The sequence below is a fragment of the Bolinopsis microptera genome, chromosome 4, assembly GCF_026151205.1.
Source record: "Bolinopsis microptera isolate Bmic1 chromosome 4, MBARI_Bmic_1.0, whole genome shotgun sequence".
In the NCBI taxonomy this organism is placed as follows: domain Eukaryota; kingdom Metazoa; phylum Ctenophora; class Tentaculata; order Lobata; family Bolinopsidae; genus Bolinopsis; species Bolinopsis microptera.
Genome location: NC_087075.1, coordinates 12,736,466 through 12,761,264, shown reverse-complemented (window position 1 = coordinate 12,761,264; position 24,799 = coordinate 12,736,466). Strand labels below are relative to the sequence as shown.

The 24,799-nt window shown below is 38.8% G+C and overlaps 1 protein-coding gene across 11 annotated transcripts in view; it reads left to right on the top strand.

The window, feature by feature from the left end:
* LOC134813895 (RB1-inducible coiled-coil protein 1-like) overlaps nucleotides 1–24,333 on the top strand; it is a 119,445-nt gene extending 95,112 nt beyond the window's left edge. For 3 of the 11 annotated variants that reach the window (XM_063821826.1, XM_063821824.1, XM_063821827.1), the window contains exons 13-23: nucleotides 4,473–4,606; nucleotides 4,807–4,919; nucleotides 21,228–21,324; nucleotides 21,613–21,675; nucleotides 21,889–22,069; nucleotides 22,275–22,387; nucleotides 22,504–22,683; nucleotides 22,789–22,965; nucleotides 23,175–23,280; nucleotides 23,434–23,731; nucleotides 23,834–24,333. In XM_063821826.1, the coding sequence (XP_063677896.1) occupies nucleotides 4,473–4,606; nucleotides 4,807–4,919; nucleotides 21,228–21,324; nucleotides 21,613–21,675; nucleotides 21,889–22,069; nucleotides 22,275–22,387; nucleotides 22,504–22,683; nucleotides 22,789–22,965; nucleotides 23,175–23,280; nucleotides 23,434–23,731; nucleotides 23,834–24,026 (1,655 nt within the window). In that variant the 3' untranslated portion in view covers nucleotides 24,027–24,333. Of the gene's footprint in view, nucleotides 1–4,472; nucleotides 4,607–4,806; nucleotides 4,920–17,466; nucleotides 20,558–21,224; nucleotides 21,325–21,612; nucleotides 21,676–21,888; nucleotides 22,070–22,274; nucleotides 22,388–22,503; nucleotides 22,684–22,788; nucleotides 22,966–23,174; nucleotides 23,281–23,433; nucleotides 23,732–23,833 lie in introns of those variants that run through there. The other 8 variants (XM_063821819.1, XM_063821818.1, XM_063821820.1 and 5 more) reach the window with 4 other exon arrangements.
* The last annotated feature ends 466 nt before the right edge of the window (nucleotides 24,334–24,799 follow it).

The window sequence follows — 24,799 nt, the reverse complement described above, 5'->3', positions numbered from 1 at the left end:
AAATGCAGGATGATGTTAAAAATCCCAAAAAATGCAATTAAAACATGCAATTTGCACAAGGTTAAAATCACATTGAATCCATTTCTTTTGTGCCAATTGTTAGTTTATAACTAGATAATCTAACTACAGGTGTTAATTTTGTTGACTGAGTTACTGTTTTGCCGTAAGTTCTGGGTATTTAAAAAAGTCCCTTAAATGTCACAAAAAGTAAATTGGGGAAATTGACTAAATTCCACCATTTTTTTCAACAGAGAGAGAAATTCTGGTCGACACCTCTCAGAAATAGGTTATATTTGTCCCTGAAGTGGTTAAAATTAATAATTGAGTAACATTCTGAGTGCTACACAACCTGTTTTAGCTGAAGTTTTAGGGGTGGTGCACGTGACATTTTAGGGGGTGATTACGGTTTTGAGGTACTTCCTTTAGTGAGTGAATGTTTTCAAGTAGCTTAATGTTTTAATAAGACAAAACAAATAGTACTAGTGACAAAAGATAAATCAGGCCTCCTGTACATTTTGTAATTATCACACATATAGAGTTGACATTCTAGGGGTGGTGTTTTAAAAGTGACTCCATTTCAACGTCAAAAAAATTGTACCTGATTTTATTTTCAAATTTCCAAATCTTCCTGGCAGGCTAGAAAAAGGTTTAAATATTATTCCTAGACACTTCAGAACCCTGTAAATTTAGCCCTAACTCGGCAATCTGGGCCCAAAAAACAGGTGACGTTTTAGGGGCGGTTTACCCGGAACTTGTAGTGTAACTATGGTAACTTGTAGTGTAACTACCTTATCGGACTTTATTTGAACGGATGACGTAAATGAGTTTTTCACTTTTGGCAAAGATTTTTTGTGCATGTTACGTTAACCTAGGCCTCGCATACTCTAATATGATCAAAGAACGGAATTTTTAGCTTACACATAAATGGAGATATCACGCACACTAAATTTCTCGCTGCACGCAGAACGTTCCTAGTTTGGAATGTTGTTCCCTCTCAGTACAGTGTTTATGTGATGTTTGCCTTCTTTTTTCCGTTCGTTAGAAGGCTCAATATTTCATTTTTGTAATTTTTGGATCGTTAAATTATTATTGAACAATTGTATGAGAAAGTTTTACATCGGTATTTGACAAAAAACAGACTTTAAAACCATAAAACATCCATTAAAACGCTCTAAATCCGCGAGTTAATTGCTCCCGGTAAGAAGTCTTTGTATTTTCCGGCTGGGGATGGGTAGAGATTTCTGATTCGTTTCACTACTTATACTGCACATGATGGCAAAACATATCTCCTCCCGTTGCCACAAAACCTTAAAGAGCACATTTGTAAGAAGGTTGTGTAGGCAATGTATCGTAAACCCTCGGGCCGAATGGTGCCGTCAACGTTCCTCTTGACATCTTGTAGACTAGTTGCTTGAAGTTTCAAGATTTCCTCGTCTTCAATCGTTTTCCTAAAAATATCAACCAGAGTAACGCAGGTTTTCTCTGATTGCCCTATTACTGTGTCCGCCATCAGTGTGCTTTCCCTGCAACAGTAGCTCTCCATTTCCGATTCCATGACGGAGCAGTTTTCGCAAGTGCACCACTCCCTGGCCTTGGGTCTTGCTTCAATCTTCGTAAAGGCTTAGCTTCTTTGTTCACCGCACCCTTCATCATCATCCGTGTCATATTCGTTGAAACCTACGATGCTTAGCTCTTCATCGCTTTCATGGTCGCTAACAGCCAACTGTGGATCTAAGCTCATGTCATGAAACTCTTCATTTTGCTTGTCCCGATGAATTCGATTATTATTCACGGCTGGCCCACAATCGTCGTCACAAGAGGAACTCTCCGACATTGTTGCATCACTTTCAGAAGCACTAGGAGGGCTGCTGTATTCGTCATCATCCTCGTTAGCATTCATCTAATTAACTTAGTATAGTTACCTAGTGCAAATACATGATAACTGTTACATTGTTACAACACAATAGTTACATCTGCTGTACAATTTGAATGCAAACAGGTTCAATACTTCATCAGAATTTTCGATCTTGCAGAAGTCATCATGGTGCACTGTGGCGAAGGTGACTGTACCAACAACTTCAGTAAGAATAACATGGTTTCTAAATGGCCCGGGAGACGATTCATAAGATTTTATCGAATGCCAGACCCTGAGAAAAACAAGCATTTATTTCTGAAATGGCGACAGAGAATTCGAAGGCAGCCTGAAGATGTCAAAAAGAGCACTAGAGTTTGCTCTGAGCATTTTACCGAACAGGATTTCGATCCATATGATCTGGCCAACGCTCAGAAAGCTGAATCTACCAAGAAGATGTGGATACGATTGCGACCTGACTCTGTTCCAAACACTGATAGGCAGACTGGTAGAATGAAGGTGCACCTGTCGAGTCAGATTACGGAAGAAATTACACCCGTGAGACCAGGGCGAAAAAGAGTCAGAAGAGACATCGAGTACATAGATCAACTCATATCAGAAAACGATGCTATTCTACAGGGTGAGTTGAAAATACTGTGTGGATGTTAAAAAGCGATACAATTTTTTACGATTTTTATAATCCTGTAGGTTCCAGTTCAACAAATCAAGGTAACATCGACGAACACCAAGAAGTGGACTGTGGAAGGACTTTTAGCGAGTGATAATCCTGCTTTATCTCACCTTGCTCCCTATTTTGATACTGACAGGTACCTATCAGTTTTGTTGCCGGCTAGTACTGAGACTAGTAAAGGAGTGCAATGCAGTCCGTCTAAAAAGACTGTTCAACGCAAACTGGCTCTATTAGACGAAACACACCGACAAGAAAATCTTTCAAGTGAATTTGATACAGATTCAGACAACCCGTGTAGCAGTGACGACGAATATAACCCTGGACCCCCCCCTGGACCATGACCAAGTCTAACGGCAGTTAGTGATAAGAGGGTTACTCGTAAAACTCAAATGAAATCGCATGGAAAGATGCATGAGAAAACACAGCCAATTTCCTGGGTTTACGTGAACATTCAAGAATAACTGCTGCTCTTCTCGTACTGCCCAAAATGCGGAGGAAAAGTTCTCAGTTCGAAAGTGCGATTTAAAGGGATTGCAGTCTCTGCAGATTATGTTTGCACAATGTGCACGCTCGGATCGAATCCTTCTACTTGGCATATCAGTCCCATTGTTCGCCGTAAATTCGTCATAAACATTCATATCTCATCTTGTATCGCCTTGTCAGGACTGAGATTCCAGAGCATTATGAATTTCCAGAATCTGGTGGAGCTCCCCACTCTGTCTCGATCCCGCTTTACAGAACACGTCAGAGCATGGCTCTACCCAACAATCTACAGGATGTATTCTGAAGGAAGAGACCGTATTTGCACTGGACTAAAAACACATTAAACTGATGGTAACTAGGCCCTACCCGAAGATACCTGTGAAGTACGCTGCATCCAAACATGGATCAATAACCAGGCATACTACTAGGTCAATAGACTGGTTTAATGTGGAAGAGGAGGACTTTTTAGCGCTTTTCAGGGTGATAACGGCGACACGGTTTTCAAACGATCTTCGAAATTGTGCAAAATTTCTTCATACAGGCAATCTTGAGTCGTTTCATTCCATGAAGCTACAATACCTCCCAAAACTGCACAGCTTCGAACTAGACACCATGACAGTTATGACGATGCTCGCTGCTGTGCAAAACAACCTGTACTTGAAGGAGGAAAATCGATTGAAGTCATACACAGTGAGAGCCATGAAAGGTTATGTTCTCAAACAAAAGAACCTGTACGACAATATCAGCTTCAAGAAAGCAATAAAAGAAGAAATCATTGAAAAGATGAAGTCAGGGACAATATTGGTAAAATGTGACTTTTCCCAAACTCGATATGTCAAAAAAGAAGTGCCTAAAACCTTCCATGGAACCATGCTTCCTGACAAAGTTACCATGATAAGAGAAAGGAAGTCGAGAATGAAATCATAGGACTGGACTGATTTATGTATGCTCACATGCTTATTTATACAAAAAAAACGTGCAATTTCCATTGTTCCCATTGTTTCTTTCGATAAATAGTAAGTATCAAACAAAAATCAATTCGAAAGCCGAAGCAAACCGTATAAAATTCGAATTACTTGGACGATTACGTCTGCTAAATAGTGTGTTTACACAGTACTGAGAGGGCAGTCCCTTTGAGCATAGGAACGTTCTAACTTCTACGTGACGCATCACTTTCTTACTTTAGCTGTAGCGTGACGTAGGAAGTAGATAGGGATTCCAAACTTTCACAGAGCAATTACATATGGGATAGCGCAATACAAGCATGCCTTAGATACATAGTACAAGGTAACATTACTGGAGGTCCTAGCGTTAATTTGAATTTCTGTTCAAATAAAGTCCGATAATTTTGTTAAATCAAATACTATTACTAAACATGAATGCTTTCGAGCGTTCATGTCCGTCCAAAATTAACGTCCGATAAGGTGATCACAAACATTCTGCCAGGTTTGGACTCCATTCCCACGGATTTTGCAGCTCAGGACGCTCTCTCGTTTGACGAGGAGCTGTTCGAGGTGTCGGAGGAGGAGTTGAGTAGTCTGAGCGAACTGTTCCCCAACTACTCTCATCTTCTTTTTCCTGTTAGTTAAATGTTTGTGTTACCAAAAATGCTAAAAAATGGGAAATATGGGAGAGATGGGAAAAATTGTATTTTTTCATTAATTTATTAAAATGCTGTATTTTGAAAGGTCCTTTTTGCCTTGTTATGGATATATTGTGCTCCGTTTGAGGTACATGGTAACTATGGTAACCATGTTCCAATACTGTAATCTCCTCTCAGAAGAAGGAGTCTGAGGAAATGGTCTGTAAAGATGAGCCGCTCCCTCTATCTGAGGATTCTAAAGATGAAGAAAAGCAACAAGGACACAGAGCTGATAAGCAGCATCTTAACAGGTTGGTAATACCTGAACATATCTGAACATATCTGAACATACCTGAAAATACCTGAAAATACCTGAATATATATGAACATACCTGAACATACCTGAAAATATCTGAAAATGCCTGAACTTACCTGAACATACCTGAAAATACGTGAACATATCTGAAAATGCCTGAACTTACCTGAACATACCTGAAAATACCTGAAAATACCTGAAAATACCTGAAAATATCTGATAATACCTGAATATATCTGAACATACCTGAATATATCTGAACATACTTGAAAATACAATTTTTGCAGCTACTCACACCGAACTTGTTTTACATGATAACTTATAGTATAGCCTGACTTTACATCAATGTATTGCAGTTACATTTACAAAAAACCACAATATCTCCTGTGAGGCAAAAAGCATAGAAAATGAGAGCTAGAAAAATATTCGTGAGATTCAACACTACCAGACTACAGCTGGAGTGAGAAACATTATGTAAAACTGCTGAACCAAAACACGTTGCCGTTAATGAACCAGACCCACTGGTCTAATTGCATGCGGAGGTGTTGTTCCATGAGGTTCCACCTATCCTCTCCTCTGAGAAAATACCTTAGTGAGGCACGTAGAACTGGCGCACTACAGAATCAGGAAAGGGCCGACTCCAAACACGAAATTTTATTTATACCCAGAAAAACATGGCTCCCAAAATAAAGCCAGAATTAGTGGGCTATAAACCGTACAAGTGGCGATGAAGTGGGCTCCCCTTAACGTGGGGTTTACGTATCATGTTACACAGGGTTATATATAATATTGTTATAATGTAATACTGTCTTCATAATACGTGACTAACAGGGGGTATTAGTGGGCTTCATCCTCTCTCCCCCTTCAATGTGATTATCTGTATTAGCGGTTTTGTTGCTCCTCGTGTTAGGTTGCTAGTGGTTGTGTCTGCGGTTTTTATGGCACTTTGTTCATTCTTGTACAGTGTACACTTATACACACGGTTTTTATGGCACTTTGTTCATTTGTGTACTGCTATTTCCAGGAAAGTATCGTTCATTATAGTTATACTGTATAGTGTGAGGTTGTCAACACTGTTAATGTTAAATGTACCTTATGCTCCTATGTGCACTTTATTTATGAAGCTTATTTGAGACATTTTCCCTCTGCTACCCATAATTGAGGGCCCCTAATATTCCGGCTGCTCACTATTAGTATAGCTCACTATTACTATAATAGGGCAGCTCAGCTCGTTCTGTGCAATCCTCATTCTGCGACTGTTACCCAGGTGGTCTTAATTATGACTTATTGCATTAATTATGACTTATTGCATTAATTATGTGTGATTGCATTTTCATTTATTTATGGTATAGTAGAAGTAGTGATCAACTGATGTTTACCGACTTTCCGTAGTACCCACTGTTAATGAGTTCCAACTTATTTTTCTTCGATACATTGCAGAACGCAGAAAGGAGTTGTGAAGGAGGTAATCATGGTAACTAACTAGGTAGTCTGGTAACTAATAGTAACCATGAATAACTATCCATTCCAAGTGATCTATCTGGTAATGGCAAATGAGGTTAACCGCACAACAATTTAAACATCAAATACGGCCGATTAAATAATTAATTATGCGACCAATTAATCAATTAATTATGCGATCAATTAATTAATTAATTATGCGACCAAATAAATTTGTGGCTGGTTATTGGAGAGTTAGAATTAACCCAAATATCAGGGACACGAATGACTACTCCAGGATTTAAGAAACTAAACTTTCAACACTGAAAACATTCAGATTCTTGCCAAATATATTTCGATTGTAGTCATCTCCAGTGACATTGAACCTAAAAAATGTTAAAAGGTTAGTGAAACTCAAGCCGTTACAAAATTAAGAATCCGAAAAAGGTAAAAAGATCATATTAAGGTTTATGGAATATAGGTAATCCAAAGGGATTGACAGTATTAAGGCCAAAAGGTCTAAGAGAATTAAGCAAATGTATGTAGTTATTTTCTTTTACTTCAAGTGCACTGGGACTGCAATTCTCTAAAATAAAAGTTCTAAAAGTTTCATTAAAATCTGTATGTACTCCTAAACCGTGGTCAATCAAGTGAACTCCTAGGCTATACTCATCACTAGTAATATCAAATGCTCTACCATCAACGATTTCATAAAATTTGGACCTGTGTCCGTCCATCCTTTTATGCAAGCTATTAATAGTCCTACCCACATAGTTTTTCTTACAAATCGAACACTGTACAAGATAGATGATGTTATAGGTCTTGCAACAACCAGGGGCTGATTTGATCTTTTTGCCATTTGATGTGATGGAGTCCTTACTCATGATCATTTTACAACACTTGCAGTTTCTTCTGTGACAGGGTTCAGTTTTACCATGTTTAGCACCTAAGGCAAGCTGTTTAGATGTAACGAGGCGAGATCTAAGCGTAGATCCCGTTTTCTTCACAAACTGGAACAGTTTATTTTTTCCTTTCGGTGCTGTGGTGGAGTTTGTGGCTTGCTGACTCTCACTTTCACTAAAACTACGAGTTCGTCTCAAGTGACCTTCGTATTTCTGGACAACATTCACCAAGTCATTGTCACTTCCATAACTTGAGATGACTCTGATTGGTATGGCTGATAGTGGGGATTGTTCATTAGGCTCGACCGTACTCTTCCTGACTAACACTCTTTCCATGCCAAGGACTTTGTTAGCTATGTTGTCAGCCATTTTACTAGGGTATCCTGATTCATGAAACGCCCGTTTGAGAATGTTAAGCTGGGTCTCTAACCTCTCCTTTGAATTGATTATCCTCCTAAGGCGTAAACACTGGGAGTATACAATTCCTGAGAATATGTGATTGGGGTGACTACTGCTGAAATGTAGGTAGGACCTGGAGTCTGTTTCTTTTACGTATAGATCAGTTTGAAGCTCTCCTTGATGGTCGAAAGTAAACTGTACATCTAGAAAACTGACATATTCAGCTGTATTTTCTGCTTGGAATTCATCTATTTCAAGGCCATCGGGAGCGATGTTTTCGTTGACCTTCTTTATCCATGCTGAAAACTGTCTGGTAGTACCTGTAAACTGACCTGCTCCGTCGTCAATGTATCTCTTAACAGATGCTACTTGGTCCATTAGTGTGGGGTTTGAGTAGACTTCCTTGTTAAGGACATAAAACACAGCGATGTTTGCCAGTTGAACACATAGAGAACCTCCAGTAGGTACACCGTGTATTTGTTTGTACCAAGCATTCTCGAAAAAACCTATAGATGATTTTAGGCTGTGGTTCACCAAGTCAATTAGCCAAGCTTTGAAATTCATAGACCAGTCGGGTCTTAATTGGTCCATGGCAAATTCAAGAGCTTCAATGACAAGGGAGGGGCTGAGGGAGTCGTAAAGGCCCTTGAAGTCAAAAGTAAACGGTTTATATGTTTTCTTTTCAACTTGGGGCTTATTAGAGTTGATTTCGTCAAGCCAAACTAATGCATCTGTTGTGTCTGTAAGGAGGTCTTGGCAGAAGTCTTTTTCCAGAGGTCTTAAGTATTTCGTGGCTACAAACACATCACTCTTTTTACTGATACCTTCTTGAAGTGCTGTAATAAGTCTCACTGGCGGTTCAACTCCTGGGATAAGTTGGTCTTTCCTCAGTTTGTGCACTTTCAAGGAGGGGTAAAAGTAGCTCTTTCCCGGTTTATGGTGGGGAGCTGTACTTGGCCTGTTGGTCGGGCCTGTGCCTGCCTTATTTGTGTTGTCTGAAATACCCATCACAGACTTTGCTTCTTCAGGTGTAATGAAGCCTCTCGTCTTACCTTCGACCCAAGTGTCAAAAAGTTCACCGTGGAGGGTATGGAGTGGGTCGGAATCAAGTTTCTGGTATAGTTGAGGATTTTCTAGTTTCTCAATGGTCTTATTTCTCAGTAACTTGGGATCAACAATGAGGATGCTTCCTCCTTTGTCGGCTGGTGTTATTGCTATTATTCCATCTGATACCTTCTTTTCGAGCCATTTTAATCCTTCTTGTTCGATTGGTATGAGATTTTCTTTCTTGGGTTTTTGTTTGCGTGGTCCTGATGTGTGGAGGATTTGGTCCAACTCAGATTCCATGCTTTGGACTATATCATTGACTGCCCGATCTTCACTAGGTGTTGGGAGGTTGTAGTTCTTCTTTCGGAGTTTTGAAGGGAGTCTGAATTCAGAGCTGGTTGATTGTTGGTCATCACTAATATCAATTGGAATTTCAGTAGAGCTGTTACTTGATACACTTGACCTTCTAGAAGAGTTTATAATACTGTTGGTGGTGCGTCTCATGTCAAGTCTTGTTTGGAGAACATCTACTGTAGGAGTAGGGACAAAACCAAGGCCTTTACTGAGTACTGAAACTGCTCCTAAAGGTATTTCATGTGAATCGATGAGAATTATAACAGAACCACCATCTAATGCTTTTTTAGCCAGTTTTTCAACTTTCCTTCGTCTCTTGTTGTCTCTCCTTTTGAAGTTTGCAGATTTCTTATCACACAGATTTTTGAGTATATCCTTAGTTTTTCTAGGCCAGGCTTTCCATTTAGTAGGACACTGCATTTTGAGGAATGAAAGTTTATTGTCAAAATGTGATTGGAGGGATTTGAAATCCTTTCCAGGGAGTGGTTCAAGGTTAAAATGGGATTTGCTCACTTTCTCTGACAAGATCCTGACGATGTTGACTTTTCTAGTGATTGCAAGTCCAAGCATTTTACTTTCGAGGTGTGAAAAATAAAGTAACCTCTGAGGATGGGAATTCAGCGCCTGTGAACCCTTAATTCTAAGGGAAACAGGGGGCCTTTTGAGAGTAGTGCAATTTCTAAGGAAGGTGAGTCTCATTTTCTCAATCTGGAGTTTTCCAAGGTCTGAATATTCCCCGTAGTGCTTACTTAGTAAACTAGGCGATTTCGTGGGAGGCACACTGGGTTGGGATATACCAGTGTCATCAGAAATATTCATACTTGACATCATAAGGTTCCATGTAGTTCCGCGAGGGATTAAAGATAGGAGAGTTAGAATTAACCCAAATATCAGGGACACGAATGACTACTCCAGGATTTAAGAAACTAAACTTTCAACACTGAAAACATTCAGATTCTTGCCAAATATATTTCGATTGTAGTCATCTCCAGTGACATTGAACCTAAAAAATGTTAAAAGGTTAGTGAAACTCAAACCGTTACAAAATTAAGAATCCGAAAAAGGTAAAAAGATCATATTAAGGTTTATGGAATATAGGTAATCCAAAGGGATTGACAGTATTAAGGCCAAAAGGTCTAAGAGAATTAAGCAAATGTATGTAGTTATTTTCTTTTACTTCAAGTGTACTGGGACTGCAATTCTCTAAAATAAAAGTTCTAAAAGTTTCATTAAAATCTGTATGTACTCCTAAACCGTGGTCAATCAAGTGAACTCCTAGGCTATACTCATCACTAGTAATATCAAATGCTCTACCATCAACGATTTCATAAAATTTGGACCTGTGTCCGTCCATCCTTTTATGCAAGCTATTAATAGTCCTACCCACATAGTTTTTCTTACAAATCGAACACTGTACAAGATAAATGATGTTATAGGTCTTGCAACAACCAGGGGCTGATTTGATCTTTTTGCCATTTGATGTGATGGAGTCCTTACTCATGATCATTTTACAACACTTGCAGTTTCTTCTGTGACAGGGTTCAGTTTTACCATGTTTAGCACCTAAGGCAAGCTGTTTAGATGTAACGAGGCGAGATCTAAGCGTAGATCCCGTTTTCTTCACAAACTGGAACAGTTTATTTTTTCCTTTCGGTGCTGTGGTGGAGTTTGTGGCTTGCTGACTCTCACTTTCACTAAAACTACGAGTTCGTCTCAAGTGACCTTCGTATTTCTGGACAACATTCACCAAGTCATTGTCACTTCCATAACTTGAGATGACTCTGATTGGTATGGCTGATAGTGGGGATTGTTCATTAGGCTCAACCGTACTCTTCCTGACTAACACTCTTTCCATGCCAAGGACTTTGTTAGCTATGTTGTCAGCCATTTTACTAGGGTATCCTGATTCATGAAACGCCCGTTTGAGAATGTTAAGCTGGGTCTCTAACCTCTCCTTTGAATTGATTATCCTCCTAAGGCGTAAACACTGGGAGTATACAATTCCTGAGAATATGTGATTGGGGTGACTACTGCTGAAATGTAGGTAGGACCTGGAGTCTGTTTCTTTTACGTATAGATCAGTTTGAAGCTCTCCTTGATGGTCGAAAGTAAACTGTACATCTAGAAAACTGACATATTCAGCTGTATTTTCTGCTTGGAATTCATCTATTTCAAGGCCATCGGGAGCGATGTTTTCGTTGACCTTCTTTATCCATGCTGAAAACTGTCTGGTAGTACCTGTAAACTGACCTGCTCCGTCGTCAATGTATCTCTTAACAGATGCTACTTGGTCCATTAGTGTGGGGTTTGAGTAGACTTCCTTGTTAAGGACATAAAACACAGCTGGTTATTTATTCAAATCGAAAATTTATATCCGAACTCTTTTAAATGCTGAAATAACTTGAGCCGCCTTTACTTGAGGAATTTGCCCTTCTCTGCTCATAATAATGACTCAGGAACTGCATAATAATGACTTTAATATAACGTTTATCAGTTCTCTTTTGAAATACCTTTACATTTGCGTGTTCCTTGATATTTCAGGTTGCTGAATAATTTTGTATAAATAGCATCTTGTAGATTGGGCATCCCCATGGTATCCTTTCGTGGGCCACCTCTGTTTATTATAAATTTAATAGATACTTTGTAAGGGGAGGGGGGGGGGGTATCCTTAACGCTTTAACCTTATACATACCAGCCGTGTGTACTATATATTTAGAAATTTACATAATATACAACTATTAGCTGCTACAATTGTAACAAATATAATTATATGTAAAAATCGAACACCAATATTGACCAAAATAAATTATCGATAAACAAATATTATTATAAATATTTTACATGTTTAACTTTTAGCTGCAATAGTTTAACAAATATTATTAAAATATTTTACGTGTATAACTATGAGTATAGCTGCAGCAGTTTAACTAATATTACTACTAATATTTTACATATTATATTATCTTATTATATATAAAGCGAGACGATATATATGGATATATGGATGGATCCGTGCCATTTTACTGACACCACGGCATCAACTTTAACGCGACTTTCCGCAAAAACCATAAAAGATATACAACCGAAACTTTTTTGACTGGGTCAAATTCTTTTATATGCTTTTCAAATCAGCATGAAAAAATGTGGTGTCAAAAACACGAATTAAATAGGTAATAATTATTTTAGTCTCTTGAGTCTTGACACCATTTTAGGGTTATACGGGTTCCTGCTAGTAACTCCTGTTACCAAGGCAACAAGGTTATCTGGTTACTTAGGCAACAAGGTTACCAGGTTATCAGGTTACCAAGGCAACAAGGTTACCGGGTTACTAAGGCAACAAGGTTATCAGGTTACCAAGGCAAAAGATTACCAGGTTACTAAGGCAACAAGGTTACCATGTTACCAGGTTACCAAGGCAACAATGTTACCTGGTTACTAAGGCAACAAGGTTACCAGGTTACTAAGGCAACAAGGTTATCAGGTTACCAAGGCAAAAGATTACCAGGTTACTAAGGCAACAAGGTTACCATGTTACCAGGTTACCAAGGCAACAATGTTACCTGGTTACTAAGGCAACAAGGTTACCAGGTTAAGGTTTTCATCTTCACAGACATTGTCTGAGATCTTGTTTCCCTGTGGTTTGATCTGTGTTACTCATTTAGAGGTCAAGCATTGTAGTTACCAAGGCAACTAAAATAAGGCAACTTAAAGCATTTTAGGGCATTCGTTGCTTCAAAACTCAGATATAACTGTGCCAGTTACGATCATTTTGCACTTATCTGGAAGTCTTGAATGTGTTCATATCAAAAGTAAACGAAATTGACCTTCAAATACAGGTTTTAAGTGGTCTCCTAAATATCTCGTTATGTGATTGTCAGGTCACTTTGAAAACCTTGTGCATCTGCCATGTGGTAATTGCGATCAGAAATGGGTGGGCGACAATTGACCCCCGTCAATAGACCCCGGCCAATTGACCCCGGCCAATTGACCCCTGTCAATTGTCGGGGGGTCAATTGTCGCGGTAACGCGGTCATTTTTCACCCCCTATTGAGGTTTGTCTTACCTTTATTTATGCCATGCTTTAATTAAATTTAATGAGTTCATGATAAAGCCCATGACTAACGTAACTTGTGTAGGGATGAAATGCATCAGAAATATCAAATAATATTTGAATGGCCCCAGCCCCCAACTACAAAGTCTTTATTTTGTCTTTATTTTGTGTTTAACAGAAATTAGCCATGTTTCAATGTTGTAATGTAGCTACAGTTAAAACTTGAAACAGTCCTCTCTCGTTCAGCCAAGAACACTTGATAAAATATATTCTCTTTAATTAAAGTTCTGTAATATAATATTATAATTTGCATAATGATTGTTCGCACCCCTTGAAGGTCTCTTCCAGCTCTATTCTAGATTATACATCATTTGATTATCTGAGTTCGGGTCTACTTCGCCCCTTGCTGGTTACCAGGTTACCAGGTTACCAAGGTTACCAAGGCAACAAGGTTACCAGGTTACCAGGTTACTATACACCCTTCATTATCTGAGTTCGGGTCTACTTCGCCCCTGGCTGGTTACCAGGTTACCAGGTTACCAAGGTTACCAAGGCAACAAGGTTACCAGGTTACTATACACCCTTCATTATCTAAGTTCGGGTCTACTTCGCCCCTGGCTGGCTGATAAACTGTAAAATAAGCGCATACTGTGAAGCCTTAATAATATATCTTGGAATGGCATTTGTTGAGCGTTTCTAACCCTTGTTTAAAGGTACTCCGTATTCATTATTGTACATTTGTTGAGCGTTCCTAACCCTTGTTTAAAGGTACTCCGTATTCATTCTTTCATTATTGTACATTTTTGTGATGTACAAAAGTTGTACTGTGCTATATATTCCTGCGTACTTAAAAACATGTATATTTTCGCTTGTTTCCATAATATTTATATCCCATCTGTCTCCTTACCTCCAATCAAGCCACCCAAATTAAATAGTTACCAGCTTTCTATTCGACAGTTTAGTCAGAATTTTTCGACAGCTTCAGTTTTTTGTACCAGGGTCGCCCTAAAGTAAAAAAACATATCTGTCCGGGCTGATTATTTCTTTAAGATGTCGCGAAATGTTTAGAAAAGGGTGATTATGTATCAATCACTGTCTATGTATGACATATGAGGCAAGTTTGCTTCTAAAACAAAACAAAATAAACTTCAGTGAGGTCAGTCACGAATCGTTCAATCGTCGGGTATAACTGTGCAGATTGTAATACTGGATACATTAACCTTGTAATTCACTTAATGCGTTAACCGTGTATAATGCAACGTCGTATTATCCTTTTTAATATTATAGTACTACGCTTTTGAATAGTCCAACCTTGGTGAATTGTTCAGCTTAGGTGATCACACCTAAACTACTTAATCCGAAAAAGAAGGTTAAGATGAGGAGGTTTTTCCAGAGCATTAGGTACTTCTTTATAGACGAGGTGTCCTGCATGGTTGGAAATACAAATCAAATTAACACACGATTAAATGAAATTTTTTGGTACCCCCAAATCTGCCGCACTTAGCATCAGTTTTTCATCAATAATTTGAAAAATAAACATTTTTGAGCATATATTGCGTTTTGAGTTGGATATATAATAATTGGATATATAATAATTAAATGGACATCGCGAACAGTTTGCACTTATTTTGAAAGTTTCTGTGAGTTATCTACCCCAAATGTGTTACCAGGTTACTAGGTTACCAAGGCAACAAGGTTACCAGGTTATCAGCTTTCTACCCCAAATGTGTGACCCACCTTCGCTTCTAGGCTAGTTACTGGCACGTGTGGTACTGCATTCGGTGCCATTACATAGACCCCACTACAGGATTTCTTCTTTCTTGGATGTGACCATATTTTTTGTAAATGTGCGCCATACAGAAAATGGGTCGGAACTGAAACCTTTCACCGCACTATACTACTACACTATACTAGATGAGGGGGTGCTCAAAGTAAGAATCTACGTGAACTGTGAGACATTTCCAGATTGAGAGTTGCCCTTTACCGCGAAATGTTTCTATTTCCTAGTTGATCAGTTTGGTGTACACGTGTTGTGAACGTGTTGTGAACGTGATTTTGCTTCCTCTCACCCTCTCCCTCTTTTCCTTTCCTTCTTCTTTGTTTGGTGGTTGGTTGTGGGAATTACAGAATTGCATTTTTGTGACGTGAACTTTGTTTCATAATATTATTCACAATGCACATAGTTATCTTTAGGTGATGTCATGGGTAACTAGCACCAATCACCATGGTATTACATAACAATGGTAACCATGGTAATTGGTAGTAACCATGATTGCTATGGTAATACATAACATATGGTTCCTACTCGCTGTTGCGTGTGGTATTGTTTATTTAGGGTTTTGTCTTTCGCATATTATTATTACTAGCAGGAATCCGTCTAACTTAACCCTAAAGTGGTAGCAAGAGTCAAGAAACTAAAATAATTATTACCTATTTAATTCGCATTTTTGACACCGACTTGGGGGTCAAAATTTTGTGCACTAAAATTCTTATTCCTTTGCCAATTTTTGTAAGGACTTACTTAGCCCCATTTTCTGATATTGTATTATGGCTTTTACTGTGTTTTTTCAGTTTTTCTTCTGTAGTAGTGTTGTAATAAGTCGACGTATTATCTACGCTGCGCTGCGCCCCGTCTTGGTAAGAAGTCCGTCATAAGCGCTTGAAATTGTCTATAGCTAGCAGTACGTAAAAAGATAATGATATTTCCATAATTTTTAAGTTACTACAATTTGACCCCAGCCACATGATCATGAGTAGGTAATAATTAATAATATGGTACAACATGGTTTTAATCTATGACAGTAATATCATCATAAATTATAACCTTGTTGTATAAGAGTATAGAAAATATGATGGGCTCAAATTATGTCTTGAACTTAAAGATCTTTCACCTCTTTGCTATTAATGCACGGCACAATATTATTCATTGTTATATTACGTTATATAACATTAATAATGCCACCTAAAATGACTTTCACTTTTCTCCAGTCACTCATTGTATAGTGATGTATAGTGATGTATACAATGTATACGCGCATAAGTGTATAATTAGTGACTCACTGAGAGCATTGAATATATTTCTATTTGTAAATTATTTATTGGACTGTGTGAAACGCCATCTTAGGACGCGAAGATATCTTCTGTAACGTCCTCAATAAATGTGATAGATTACTTTTAGTGTTGTCATTAGTTTGAAACTATATTACATTCATTGTCCCCATTTGGAAAGCAAAGCTATAGTCTTACGTGTTGATGATCTGCTAGTTTTGCAGTTTCTTCTTCGTTTTTATTTTTAAAATGTATGATGATATTGATAGGGTTATGTCACCAATAAATCACCGTATTTTTGTAAAAGGTATATACCTCTCTATAGCTACTCCAAAAGGTCCAACTAGTTTAATTTATAAAATATTGTTTCGTTTGCTTTAATCGAAAATTGTTTTTTCTTGAAATTGTTGTTTTCTAGTATCAGCAATCTTTAATTGCAATAACAACTGTATTATATAATACTAGAAAGCCCGTACTATAATACTAGAAAGCCCTTTGTATGGTAGCCTCCCAAGGCTGTCAAACAAGTTACGAAGCAGGAGTTTAAAAATGGCGGGACACTGCATCCGACATCCTGAGCTACTTGCCAGTGATTTAGTCTTATGGGAACCTACGCACGGTAGAGCACAGCAAGGCCGACCAAGACAAAGCTACTTGTCTATGTTACTGAAGGAAGTTGGGACAAACTCTAAAGAGGAACTGCGAACCCTGATGCGGGACAGGGATATATGGAGGGGGTTTTCTGGCGTAGATCGGACTTAGCTCCGACATAGTAGTAGTAGTAGTAGTAGAAAGCCCGTGGTAACAGGGACGAAGCTAGTAGTATTCTTTGAAAGAAATTTTTAATCGCATCAAAAAATATCCATGATCTCAACCGAAGATACAGCCGATTTAAATATAAAACACTTTAAACACAACGTAACTACCACAAAACCGATCAAAATGACGTTAAAACAATCTTTGCACGTGCATGTGTGCATTAAAGCACCGTTGCTATGGAACCTTTTGGTTGTTACCTAAATTCCTATTTTTCATCTAATTTGCACGTGGGCGGTCGTACGTACATACAGCAGAAATAATTCTTTGAATTATAGTAGAGATTAGAACTTTTAACCGGCACCGTCCGGGCAACAACAAAAACGAGTCTAAAATGTTAAATTGGACATTTTGCAAGAACTCAACCAGTATTTACAAGTTCAGTAAAGATTAACGTGGTACGTCTAGCTAAAATAAAAACTCCACCACGTTATCAGGACAACTGTAAACTATACCTGTAGCTGTATAACACTGCCCAACCTCACAGATAATGTATGATGTCAGAACAACAATCAGCTAAACCTCTGATTCCAGTGCGCACCCCAATACTCCCTTCAACACCCAGAATAGAAACAGAAACCAAACACCAAACACCAGACAGGAAACTAAAAATAAACCTGCATCAAAAACAACCACTTGTCGACCGGAGAATGTCCCTTTGCGTACCATGAGAAGCTCCTCTAGGACCATAAAACAAGAACTATACGACCCGCTCAGTCCAACCAGATCCCCTGATGAGTTTAGCTGGAGGACTCTGTCGGAGAGTATCTCTAGCTTCAGAGCAAAATCAGATAAGGAGAATCGTTTAAAGGAGCTCAAGAAAGAGTATAGGGAAGTAAAGAGCCACAGAGAAGCTAGGAGCAGCGAGGGAAAAGAATACAAGAGAGAATTCGGAAGTTATGGGGGTAAGGGGTATGATAAAGAATTGAGGGGCTGCGGAGGGTTCAAAACAGAGGTGAGAGAGCAAAATAGCACATTCAGGGAGGTTAATAATGAGTATAAGGAGTTTAACAAATCCTGCAGTAGTTTCAGAACCTACGACCCACTGGATGATGTTAGCTATTTCTACGAACCAAAACGTGCAGCTTTAAAATCAAACTTTGCGTCTCAACTGGAACAGTACTTTATTCTGGACACTCCGTTTACACTCACCAAATCTATTGAAGAAGACTACCCAGTACCCAGTAATGAGTTCCTTGTACCCCCAAAGTGGGACCTCTACGCGGATCTTTTCGTGGAACAAGCGGCCGAGGCTCATAACTGGAACTTCTTCGAAAGGAAGATGATAGCGATAACCGATGCAAGATTGTTAAAGGCACAGAACGCCATTGTCCGAGTAAGTGGTCCACTGATTCGTACCCTTGGAACTAAAGTATCTGAGCGAAACTGCTCGTATCATGCTATTTGGATCTCTATTGGGTACGCTTTTTGGTTCCTGTCCAGAGTTCGTCGTCAGCTGCTGTTAGAAGCAGTGCTTGGAACTCGGGATAGGAAGAGAATAGATCGGTACCTTAGTGATGCAAACAAAATGAGCATGTTCTGGCCAGACAACAGTGATTTGTTGGGAAAGAAGTTCTTTGATCACATTGTTCAGTCGGAGAGAAGACAGGAGGAATTTAGAGACGTGCTGATGAAGGATGTTAGGAGAAGCTCCGACCAGAGAATCAGAAATCAAATAATCAGACCCCCTTCAGGAAACAATTCTCACTATGACCAGTCCTCATCTTTTGGTAATAGGCGTCTCGTCGCTCGTTCTTCATCTCATGAGGTTCGCTCCTTTGGTGAGGATCGTGGCATGAGGCATTCCGAGGTTTCAACCCCCATTGAAAGGATCAATTCGAAACACTCAGATATTATCTCTCCTTCTGACCAACGTCCTCTACAAAATACTGAGGTTTCCAATCCGATTGATAGACGCAGTTCACGTCATGCTCATGACCGAAGTTCAAAACACAGTGAGGTTCGTACCCAGGATGAGGACCGAAGTTCAAAACACAGTGAGGTTCGTACCCATGGTGAGGACCGAAGTTCAAAACACAGTGAGGTTCGAACCCTTGTCGAGGACCGAAGTTCAAAAAATAGTGAGGTTCGTACCCATGGTGAGGACCGAAGTTCAAAACACAGTGAGGTTCGTACCCATGGTGAGGACCGAAGTTCAAAACACAGTGAGGTTCGTACCCTTGTCGAGGACCGAAGTTCAAAACACAGTGAGGTTCGTACCCATGGTGAGGACCGAAGTTCAAAACATAGTGAGGTTCGTACCCATGGTGAGGACCGAAGTTCGAAATATGCTGAAACTCGCACCCCTTGCGAAGAACGCGGTTCGAAATACGCCGAGGCTAAATCTTCCAGTCTCCATGGTTATCGGAGGCAGAGCGGTAATCGCGTCCCTTGTTTCTATGGTGATGTACAGAACTCTGAAGTTTCATTTCCTAGTTACAAAGGTATTCCGTTAACCCCTGAGGTTATAACCTCTAACTGTAAAAGTAAGGAAGGTGCACCAAGCAGGAAGATCGGCAGCGAGGATGAGGGTCAAAATAAAGGAAGCTATTTATGTAGACAGTCTTCTAAAAGACGTTACAGAACCTCTGGGGTAGATAGAACCATTATAGAAAGGTCATGTAAAAGGAAAGAAATTATTTTAGAAAAGTCTGTTTCATTAGAGGGCAACATCTCTGAAGCCATTTCTAAAAGGGAAGATTCTCCAATGAAAGGAGTGGAAAATGAATCCGACGAGGAAGAAGGTGAAATAAGGGATATTTCTTTAAAATTCTCCTTGAAAAAGAAAGAAGATTCTGCACTGTCCTCTAAAAATGGATTTAAAGAGAGTGAAAATAAAGATGGACTCACGCACATCACTTCCAAGGAAACAGAAAGATCCCCTCATTCGAACTGTAACAGTAAAGAAAACGGCGCCAAGAGAAATGAAAATATTTCCAAAACCTCTTTGGAAATAAACACAGATATTTGTAAATCGTCTTCTGAGATAAAATACAACATTTGCAAATCGTCTTCCACGACCAATGAAGACATTTACAAGTTGTGTTCTGAAAGCAAAGAATTCATTTCGAAATCTTCTTGTAAGAAAAACGAAGGCATTTCCGAATCATCTTTAAAGAAAACCTCTTCGGAAAGAGAAGAAAGAGTTCCCGAACCTTCCTCCGAAAGAAAAGAAAGAGTTCCCGAATCATCTTCGAAAAGAGAAGAAAAAGTTCCCGAATCATCTTCGAAAAGAGAAGAAAAAGTTCCCGAATCATCTTCGAAAAGAGAAGAAAAAGTTCCCGAATCATCTTCGAAAAGAGAAGAAAAAGTTCCCGAATCATCTTTGGAAAGAGAAGAAAAAGTTCCCGAATCATCTTCGGAAAGAGAAGAAAGAGTTCCCGAATCATCTTCGGAAAGAAAAGAAAGAGTTCCCGAACCTTCTACATCGTCACCAGACAAAACGGGAAATTTTTACAATTCACCTTTAAAAAGGAGATGCGAAGAAAGAGAAGAAAGAGACCCCTCCTTCAAGAAGCAAAGAGTTCTAACATCTTACGAGAACAGGTGTCAGTGCTCAGCTATGTTTGTGCTAAGGTATTATAAGCTATATTTTGAATAGTTTTTAACAATATTTAATCTTGTGTGAGTTTTGACTTTTAATGGATAATGATTATCGATTATGTCATATATATTTTTGAGCAAACAAGGTCTAACAACAAATACACATATTCTTAAATGCTACAAACATCCAATAAATCCATATATAATATAAAATAAAATCAATACAAACAAATGACATGATACTTGATAATACTATAAAATATGAGAATGACCAACCATCACCATTTATTACGGAAATTTAAATTTATTTGATTCAGGCCTGAGAAAATATTCTAGTTGGGAATATAAAATACCAACCCCAATAATAATTTAACATATACACTACACAACAGTTTCTATAATCTGTTCTCTACGAAGTCGAGACTTATCTCTTAAGAAACACGATCAATATCTACTAATCTCATAACTCCAACTCAAATCTCTTTTTTATTCCACAATTAAAGTTATGGATGTAAAATTCTCGCTTAATCTGTTAATGATTAAGTCATTAATGTCTACATCACAAAAGTCAGAAATAAAAAACCCCATAAACTTGATCCTCAGAAGTCAGTAATGATCGTTTTTGAAAGCTTGGGTGAGCTAAAATTTCACGCAAAACTGTCTACGCGCCAATAATTATGACACCCTGCTGTATTTTCAGTAGTTCGTCTCACGAGGAGTTGGTAAAACAGAAAACAGAAGAGTTGGCTGCCCAGTTTGATAAAAACATAAAGATCGAGGTGGAGCTCTCTTTCCTTAAGGTTAGTTCTCATTATTACTAATTATTACTCATTATTACTCATTATTACTCATTATTACTAATTATTACTCATTATTATTAATTATCGTTAGCATGCGCTTGTTCATGTTAAATTATAAGTGTTTAATTGTATTCTGTTTTGTATTTTAAATATGAACGCGGTGAATATTAACCCAACCCAGTAACCTCTTCCTTTCATATTCGGATATCGAGTTTATGTTCAGTACCTATGACCCGGATCATAAATGATGTTGCTATGTAGGGCGTTCTAATATTGGGCATTTTTCAGGATACGAACAAGAAGCTGAATGATGTGAACAAGGAACTAGAGGATAATCTTCAATCAAATCAAGTATAATCACTTTTAATGTATCTTCTGTGTCAGACTTAGAATTTCGATTATTGTCCGGAATATTATACAGAAATTGAGATTGAAAAAATTGAATTATTGTTAAGTTCTGTAGCCATGATTCGACAGCAAAGTAAAACTAAATAGTAAATATCATGAAATTCAAGTTTATTTGATAAATCCCAGCTATGATCCAGGTCTAAAACCTGTTTTCAGGAGCAATTAGAGAAGAAATTATCCCTGATATGTGATCTACAACGGGAATTAGACCAGGTCCGGAATGAGTTAGACCAGGTGGAGAAGGAGCGGAGTACGTTCCAGACCCTAGCATCTGAGAAAGATACAAGGATCAGTAACCTCAAGTCGGATAACGAAGCTTTCAAACTTAAGGAGCGAGGTGATTTGGGTCATTTTCAGTTTCTGTGGTGGGACTTCTAAACCTAGTTAAAGTTCAGGGCATTGTTTTTTTTTTGTTTTTGTTATAAAAAAATAGAAAATGTTTAAATATGCAACCTGCCAAAACTAATGGTGCCCCCCCACGAGAGTTCTCCTAGATGGAAAGGAGGCATTGTTGGATATGTAGACTATAAGAATATATTCAGGCTGGAATATGGAGAAGAAGAAATTGGCAACACAGATAGAAGAGCTACAAGCCCAGGCAGCTTCACAGAGCAAGCTACTAACCGAAAGAGAGGACAGTCTCAAGAAAATCCAGGTACCATTTTAATTTAACTTTTATAATTCATATTCAATCTTTTGACTAGAAGTAGTGTGCTCATCTAACTTACAGCATTTTGTTCTTTAAACTTTTAAACTTTTCCCTAATTTCAGCGCGACATAGACCTCCTAAACAGTGATCAGACTGTGAACGAGCAACACAGACAACAGCTGACCAACCTGAGACAAGAGATTGAGCAGAGGAAGGACAAGGAGAAGATGTTCGAACTTGAGAAACTGAGGTTGGACAAGGATAAACTGGTTCAGGAGATCGAGACCAAAGCCAAGCTGAGGGTTAGTTTTAAGTGGTCAATTTGAACAAAAATATGATTAAATCGTTCAGAACATGCAAGATGATATCTAAAATATGCAAAATATGTAATTACGACTGTTTTGCAGCACGGAGAGATGGAGAGAACATTAGACCAGGTGCAGGATCTGAACAGTAAGCTGGAAGCTAACCTGGTAGTTCTTCAAAACAAACAGGACTCGCAGACGAAGGAGGTTGAGGAGGAAAGGGAAACGACTGCAATGTTCAAGGCAGAGGCGGAGAGAGACATTAAACTGCAGAAACAGGTATTTGCAAAGTTGCTAACCTAGCAACTAGTGGTGGTACTGCACTCAGTAAAGGGCCACTGCTTAGCTGGGGCCTCCTTTTGTAAGTAGTTACAAAAACCATCGGTTACTTTCTCAGCAAAATCGAACAAGGCATTACTTTCATTTGTCAGAGCAGTAATTCTGAATAAAAGCGGTAAAACTGAAGACTTACCCAGCTTGCTTTACAGAACGCGGCAATGGAGCTGGAGGAGCTAAAAGAGCAGGCTGGACGAAGGGAGGCAGCGTTCCAGGAGCGCATCTTAGCTCTTCAGACTGAGATACAAAACCGACCAAGTGAGTGTGGAACCAGCAGCTCAATATGGATATTATTTAGGCTTCTTAGATATTGAATATCCTATATTTTCGTAAATTATTCCAATGTTATTCAAGTGTTCGAATGTAAATCGTCTACATTGCATTAGTTTCATAACAAATCATGACCCGAAGGTGGAAGTGGAGTGAACACAGGAGACACTGCCACAGACCCAGCTGCTCCCAGCCCCTCGCCCGACCAGCTGGCTCCCAGCCAACTGGCTGTCCAGCTCCGGGACCAGGCTCGGGAGATTGAGAGTCTGAGGACGGCCCGGGCGAGGAGTCTCCAGATTGCTGTCACTCAGTTTCAGAAAGGTGACACTGTCTTCTTCTACTATGACGAGACTAAGTCAAACTACTTGGTAGCCAACGTCTCCCCAAACGAGTACCAGTACTTCCTTCATCCTGATAACCTGGGTGCTCTCGGACTTAGGTGGGTCTTTAAGGTGGACATTTCCAAAATAATATACCCCGAAATTAAGATGTTATTTCGCCACGTTACATGTTATCAATAAGTAATTTAACAATATTTCAGTTTGGATCCCCCTGGTAGGAAGCCGTGGGCGATAGGAGTGATAAAAGATAAAGAGTTCTGCCAAGCTCGCAAAGTTAACAACAGATTCAAAGTACCGGAGGGCAGGAAGTTTTACCGCGTATACGCTCAACCACGTGACTCTAACAACGCCCCTAGCAACGCCCCTAGCAACTCTGCTAGAAACCCAGACTGAGATATCATATTGAACTGAAGACTGCTAAAACGTTGTTAACATTTTAATATTTGACATCCATTTTGTTAGAAAAGTGATTTCTTGGGAGCTCTTATATTTCTATTTTCTAAAATAACAGTGCGTTAATTTGTATGATTTAAGTTTAATTGTGTTATATTATGATTTTAGTTGACTTTTACATTTTCTTTCACTTCGGTATTGGAAACCAATAGTAAAACTCGGTAAAGCAATTAGAAAGAGAGTTCATGGGATCTGCTCAGTTAATTGTACCATCACTTACTTATTTACAATATTTGCAGACATTTAATTGTATCGAGTTTTTTTTGTACCCCCGTGGCACTTAGCACTATCAGTATTCAGTTCCTAAAATTCGCTGGGCAAGCACATCATGCTAGAGGAAATATATTTTTGTTTTTCAGTCTGACAACAAAAATAATAACAATTGATTGAACTATGACCTGTCTAATTTCTAGTCCACTTTTCAAAAGCTCGTTATTCGAAGTCAATCTTATTAGAAAAAGGACCTCAAATCAAAATCTAATCCTGAAAACAGCATGTCACTCTTTTCCTCGCAAGACTCACTTTTCTGATCATTAATTTTGTCTCTATCTCCGAGCAGCTTCTTCCTCAGAACACCCAATCTGCGTTGTACTTCACGCTCCATATCAATCTCTACAACTTCTGACAACAATCCTCCACTATTCCCGGAATCAATGTTAATCCAATGGTAGCTTTCTCTGTCTGTTTCTACTGTTGACCGTTCAGAAAGATGC